The 7072-nt window shown below is 42.2% G+C and overlaps 1 protein-coding gene across 1 annotated transcript in view; it reads right to left on the bottom strand.

Moving 5' to 3' along the window:
* Window positions 1-391: 391 nt before the first annotated feature.
* Window positions 392-7072, bottom strand: part of Itgae (integrin, alpha E (antigen CD103, human mucosal lymphocyte antigen 1; alpha polypeptide)) — a 55250-nt gene continuing 48569 nt past the window's right edge. The window contains exons 27-29 of the mRNA XM_013013157.1: window positions 4585-4680; window positions 1613-1723; window positions 392-698 (exon numbers count right to left, since the gene is read on the bottom strand). Coding sequence (XP_012868611.1) covers window positions 606-698; window positions 1613-1723; window positions 4585-4680 — 300 coding nt within the window. The 3' untranslated portion in view covers window positions 392-605. The remainder of the gene's footprint in view (window positions 699-1612; window positions 1724-4584; window positions 4681-7072) is intronic.

The raw sequence follows: 7072 nt of genomic DNA, 5'->3' as shown, positions 1-7072 counted from the left end.
CCCAGGGCCTCAGGCATGCAAGGCAAGCACTCTACCACTGAGCCACCTTCCCAGCCCTATAGTTCATTTTCAACATATTATTATTAGTGTGTGTGTGTGTGTGTGTGTGTGAGTGCGCGCACGCATGCGCGCGCGCACGCACCAATCCTGAGGCTTGAACTCAGGGTCTGGGCACTATTCCTGAGTTGCTGGGGTTTTTTGCTCAAGGCTAGAGCTCTACCACTTGAATCACAGCTCCACTTCTGGCCAGGGTGGCTTCTAAATGCAATCCTCAGATCTCCTGAGTAGCTAGGATTATAGATGTAAACCACCTGGTATTATTTAAAAAAGAAAGAAAACCTGATCTATGAGATACCAATTTTACTATAAATCATAAAGAATATTTGCACAGTAAAAACAAAGAAAACTAACTTTAATACTAATGTTCCTCAAGTTTCCTTTTTTTTTAGAATACAAAGAGACTTTGGAGACAACGTGTAGTCAAAAACAATACTATTCATTTGGTGCTTCTCTAGATCACTGTATAGAAATGTAGTTGAAGTTCCAAGTTTCTAGAAGTGTGGAGACTGGTTGGTATTCTCTCCCAGTAGATGAGAAAGCAAGTTCTAATTTTCTTCAGCAAGCACACTGTCTGATTTCAGCTGGGCTCTCATGCTCTCCAAGTTCTGACGTTGGTATTTTCTTTTAAAAAAGCCACACTGAAACAAGGGAAGAGAAAGCACAATTACAGACCTAAAATATCCATCTGTTTTTACAAAACAATCAATCTGCTTGCTGCCTAAATAGCCCCAGCATCCTCTGCTTTCAGACTCTCCTTCCGACCTCCTTTGAATCTCTCCCTGAACATCAGTCCTTCCAGATCCTTCTTCATGGCTACATTTCCTGGTGCTCCTCCTAAACCTCCCACCTCCCTCTGGACACCCAGAGCGCTTAAGCCCTTTCCGCTGAACTCATTCTGCAAAGTCATAGATTTCTAGCACTACTAGATCTAATCCTGTTCATGTAAGAGTACTCAAAGCAGCCTGCCCTGCCAGGACAGAATGAGTTCAAGCAGGACCTCCTACCACCAGAACTCAGAATCCAGGAAGAAGGGCAGTAATACTATGCCATGTGACAACTGCCACAGTTGGAAGGCTGACAGGACAAGCACATAACCCAACTAGGAGGATCCAGATGTCTCCAGGCTCGGTTTTCAAGGAAGAATGAATGAGAGCAAAGTGAAAAGTGGGGACAGGCACCCTGGGAAGGAGAGTAGCCAATGCTCCAGAAGAGACATGACCTTAAGGCACTGTTCAACTGGGCTGGAAGAAAAAGCAAGACTTGGGAACACAGAGGAGCAGAGGCCAAAGAATAGAGGGTCTAGAATAGCAATAAAATAGTTTGGGCATTGGAATAGGAGAAGACAGGGAAAGAATTTTAAGACGGGAATGCCAATCAGACCTGTTTTAAGCAGCTCTGTTTTGCCTAAAGCACGGTACTGTGGTTAAAGCAAGAGAGAAAAGTGGCCGCAAGCCTAGAATAGCTTCTCTAGGTTCAAAGTTGGTCAATTAGAGGGTGCTGGGCCTAATCCCATAGCCCAGTCCTTTCTTACCCTATGAAAAAGAGAACTGACCTTGAACAGGATGGCTACAATCACCAACAAAACCAGAAGGCCACCAACACTGCTGCCAATGATCAGAAGCAAAGAAGGAGGCTCTTCACTGTTCAGGAAGATGACAGTGATCTAGACAAGGCAAAAAGATTGCTTGATAACTCGGGTGAAGAGGAAAAAAATTCCACATTATTTTAAAGAGCAAAATATGAGACCTTGGCAACGTACTGTATATTGATCAAGAATGAGGACACTGGAGCAAAAAAAAAATGGCACATTTGCTTTATGCAGCATTTTGAGTCATCTAAAATCATCTAATGACCAAAATAGTTTATCTTATCCAGAAAAGCTAACTTGTCAGGAGAGTGCGACCTTGTGAGAAAGATGCTTTGACAGTCTGAAAGATGGTCCGTTGGCAACAAAGACAGGATTCTACACCCAGCTGTGTCTTCTATGTCCTTGAGCCCCATTATCATTAGCTTCAAAGCAGTGACTTACTTAAACAATCTCCAGATGCTATCAACTTAAATCTGAAAGAGTTTTTATTTTGTTTTTTATGCTTTTACTGGGGTTTGAACTCTGGACTTCAAGCTTTCACTTTGCTGGCAAAAAGCAATAGTCTTAGGCTGGGAATGTGACTCAGTGGTAGAGTGCTTGCCTAGCATGCATGAAGCCCTGGGTTTGATTCCTCAGTATCACATAAACAGAAAAAGCCAGGAGTGGTGCTGTGGCTCAAGTGGTAGAGTGCCAGCCTTGAGCAAAAGAAGCTCAGAGACAGTGCCCAAACCCTGAGTTCAAGCCCCAGAACTAGTAAAGCAAAAACAACAACAACAAAAAGAAACAAAAACAGTAAGAGTATTGAAGATTTGTCAGCTTGGTCTGGCTTTGAACTGGGATTCTTAGATTTTTTTTCTCTCTCTTTTTCATTTGTCAGTTGTGGGGCTTGAACTCTGGGCCTGGGCGCTGTTCCTGCACTCTTCAGCTCAAGGCGAGCACTCTACCATTTGAGCCACAGTGCCACTTCCAGTTTTCTAGTGGTTTAATGGAGATCAGAGTCTCAGGGACTTTCCTGCCTGGGCTGGCTTTGAACCTCGATCCTCAGATCTCAGCCTTCTGAGTAGCTAGGATTACAGGCATGAGCCACTGACACCCAGTTAGATTTTTTTCTCTTGAATAGCTATGATTATAGGCACTGTAGCCACGAGCTACTGGTGTCCACTGACAGACTTTTTTTTTTTATTATTGTAAAGATACTATACAGGGGGTTACAGTTACATGAGTGAGGTAATGAGTACACTTCCTCTTGAACATTGCTACCCCCTCCATTGACAGACTTTTTTTTTAAATCATGCACAAACCCTGAAGGTCTTTGGAAATATATCTTCCCCAAGGGGAAAATGTGACAGGTACTGGTTGGCTCTTTATCATCTAAGAAGATATATTCCTGGGAAACAAGACATTCAAAGTTCTGTCCCTGTGTGGCTGATACCTGTGGGCTTCTCCCTAGACGTCATTCATTTTCCTCTGGCTCTGTCAGTTCTCTCTGGGCTTGGCTAGAAAACATCGGAATGTGCTTTTCTACTGGGACCCAGATGTGGCCAGAGCATACTGCAAGGGGGCAGGGCAGGAGGTATGTGTAGAGGGCAATCAAGATTTCCCTGCCTGCCAGGGACCAGTGGCACCTGCCTATAATCCTAGCTATTCAGGAGGCTGGAATCTGAGAATACTGGTTCCAGGCCAGCCCGGATCAACAAATCCAAGAGCTTATCTCCAATTAATCAGCAAAAAAAGCCAGAAATGGATGTGTGATTCAATGCTAACAGTGAGTGAAAACCACCAAGTGAGAGCAAGGATTGAGTTCAAGCAGTACCAGCATTAAAAAACAAAACAAAACAAAAAAAAAAACAAAAAAACACCTAAAGCTGGGCACCGAAGGCTCACTCCTGTAATCCTAGCTACTCAGGAGGCTGAGATCTGAGGATCGAGGTTCAAAGCCAGCCCAGGCAGGAAAGTCCATGAGACTCTTATCTCCGATAAACACTGGAAATTTACTGTATTTTCCCCTTACTTGTGACTAAAATGCAACTGAGTGTACAGCCATTCATATTTATAGATTCATTGCAAGTCAGGTGCTTACTGGCAGGAAGTACTTAGTTATTTTGCTTATTATGACAATGAACTTAAAGAAGGGAATCTATACTACAGAAATGAAGCTTCAGTAAGTGGGGAAAATATCTAAATAAGTTAAGAATATACATATAAGAAGCAATCAGAGTAATTCCCTTTGGAAAGGGAACTGGAGGTGTGGAGACAGGGAAAGTGAAGAAACCATTATTTTCCTGTAATAATTGGATTTAATAATACTATACTTTTTTTCTTTTTAATTCAAGACAGTGCAATAATGAGATACTTCTATTTTGCTTGGTGGAGTCCCAACCTTGAGTGATAAAAGCTAAGGGACAGCACCCAGGCCCTGAGTTCCAGCCCCAGTACCAGCACAAAAAAAAACATTTCCTTTTTTTTTTTTTTGCCAGTCCTGGGGCTGAACTCAGGGCCTGAGAACTGTTTCTGAGCTTCTTTTGCTCAAGGCTAGAGCTCTACCACTTGAGCCACAGCACCACTTCCAGCTTTTTCTGTTTATGTGGCATTGAGGAATTAAACTCAGGGCTTCATGCGTGCTAGACAAGCACTCTACCACTAAGCCACATTCCCAGCCAGAAATAGAATATTTCCTAAGTATTTTTCAAAGTCACCCTATTCCCAAGTGGAAGAATATATTGGTGTTGATTCCAGCCTCCTTATTTCAAGGAGAGCTCTTCAGTTCACATCTCTAATCCAATTGCCTCATTTCAATGTTGGGAAATTATGGGAGCAGCTCAACGTCACAGAGCAGAAAGATCAGAAGTAATAAGAAAATGGTTTTCTGTACAGAATCCCCAAAGGTGGACAGTTTTCCCAGGGCACCACTCAGAAACCAGCCAGGGTAAGATTACCTTAGTTCTATGGTTTTCTGCATTCAGTCCCTCATATAGAGACTTGTTGAAAGATATTTCACCAAAGATCTGCAGTTCAGTTACATCTCTCAGTAACTACAAGACAAGAAAAAGGGAAGGAAAGAAACATCTTTTAGACACGGATTTACTGTTTCTGAATAGTTTACCATCTTTCCCTTCAAAGGTGTTTCTTCTCCAATATTTGTGAGCCTTGTTAATGGACTTAGCTCCCACACAATTACTCAAAAAGGAAATGTGCAGTTATTCCTTATTTCTTTTCCCTTACCCAAACTCATTCTTGACAATTTTTCTTGGTACTAGTACTGGGGCTTAAACTCAGAGACTTGGTATTGTGCCTCAGTTTTCCCCTCAAGGCTGGTACTCTATCAGTTGGGCCATAGTTCTACTTCTACCCTTTTTTGGGGGATGGGGTAAGGGGCACAGTAGGTAGTCTCATGGACTTTCCTGCTGGCTTCAAATTGCAATCCTCAGAACTCAGCCTCCTAAGTAGCTACAATTATAGGCATGACCACTGGTATCTAGATCTTGACAATTCATTTTTTAAAAAACATACTTTCTAGCTGGGCGCCAGTGGCTCACACCTACAATTTTAGCTACTCAGGAGGCTGAGATAAGAGGATCACGGTCACGTAGGAAAGTCTGTGACACTCTTATCTTCAATTAACCACCAAAAAAACAAGAAGTGGTGCTGCGGCTCAAAGTGGTAGAGCACTAGCCTTGAGCAAAAGAGCTCAGGGACAGCACTCAGGCCCTGAGTTCAAGCCCCATGACCAACAATATAAAAAGAAAGTACTAAGCCAGCTGCTGGTCAGTCATACCCTTACAGTAATCCTAACTATTCAGGAGGCTGAGATCTGAGGATCACAGTTCAAAGCCAGCCCAGGCAGAAAATTCTGTGAGACTTATCTTCAATAAAGCCAAAAGGGGCATGCTGTGGCTCAAGTGGTAGAGCACTAGCCTTGAGCAAAAAGGCCCTGAGTTCAAGCTCCAGGACCAGCACACAAAAAAAAGAAACTACTAATGTGAGGACTGAGGGGGAAAGTAATGGTTTGCAAAGAAGTTACAAATACAATTTGATGATGTACTTGTATTTTAGCTCGTAATAGAAAAACAATAAATTCATGTTACTATTACTGTAGTATTAATCTTTTTTTAAAAATAGCTTATTTGGGCTGGGAAGGTAGCTCAGTGGTAGAGTGCTTGCCTTGCATGCCTGAGGCCCTGGGTTCTATTCCTCAGCACCACATAAGCAAAAAGAAAAAAGAAGGAAGTGGCGCTGTGGCTCAAGAGGAGAGCGCTAGCCTTGAGCTGAAGAGCTGAGGAATAGCGCCCAGGCCCAGAGTTCAGGCCCTACAACCAGACCCCCCCCAAAAAAAATAGCTTATTTTTTATAGCTTAGGCAAAACACAATGAATAATGTAGTATAATTTTTTTTTTTTGGTCAGCCCTGGGCCTGAACTCTGGGCCTGGGTGCTGTCCCTCAGCTCTTCAGCTCAAGACTAGGGCTCTACCATTTGAGCCACAGTGCCACTTCCAGCTTTTTCTGCTTATGTGGTGCTGAGGAATTGAACCCAGGGCCTTATGTATGCAAGGTAAGCACTCTACCACTGAGCCACCTTCCCAGCCCTGTAGTATAAATTTTTAAATGTTTTTGTGGATAAAACTGAGGAAAAGCATAATAAGTTTTAAAAGTCATCATAACCATAACCAAGGATCTTTACTTTGGAATTTAACATATTCAAATATTTTTATTTATTATTTATTTTTTGGTCGGTCATGGGGCTTGAACTCTGGGCCTGGGCGCTGTCCCTCAGCTCCTTAGCTCAAGGCGAGCACTCTAACACTTGAGCCATAGTGCCACTTCCAGTTTTCTGGTGGTTTGTTGGAGATGAGTTTCATGGACTTTCCTGCCTGGGGCTGACTTTGAACTTCAATCCTCAGATCTCAGCTCCCTAAATAGTTAGGATTGCAGTCATGAGCTGTTTTTTTTTAATAATATTTTTTATTGTGAAAATACCATACAGAGGGGTTACAATTACATGGGCAAGATAATGAATACATTTCTTATAAAGCATTGTTGCCTCCTCCTTTGTCTTTTGACATAATTACTTGTACATCTCATTGTTGCAATGGGTCCACCTGTATCCCTATTTAAATTATTTGTTTTTGCCCTTCCCCCCCACAAATTATGCCAACATCAAATACAATGAAAGGAAGGGTTATAGAGGGACATACAAAGCAAATATGTTAGAAATATGTTAGAAACAATTGCAAGAAAGAAAATTTGAATACTTATCTTAGGGTTCATTTCACCTAACATCAACTTATCTGACCTTTTCTGCTTGTCTCAGACATATACTAGTTATTGCAAATTAAGGAAACCATGGGACCTATGTTTCTTTGGGCCCGGCTTACTTCACTTAATATAATTTTTTTCCAAGTCTTTCCATTTCCTAACAAATGGAGT

This window comes from Dipodomys ordii, unplaced genomic scaffold (genome assembly GCF_000151885.1).
Source record: "Dipodomys ordii isolate 6190 unplaced genomic scaffold, Dord_2.0 Scaffold19, whole genome shotgun sequence".
In the NCBI taxonomy this organism is placed as follows: Eukaryota; Metazoa; Chordata; class Mammalia; order Rodentia; family Heteromyidae; genus Dipodomys; species Dipodomys ordii.
Note: the sequence above shows the minus strand (reverse complement) of the source record. Positions and strands in the feature narration are given on the sequence as shown.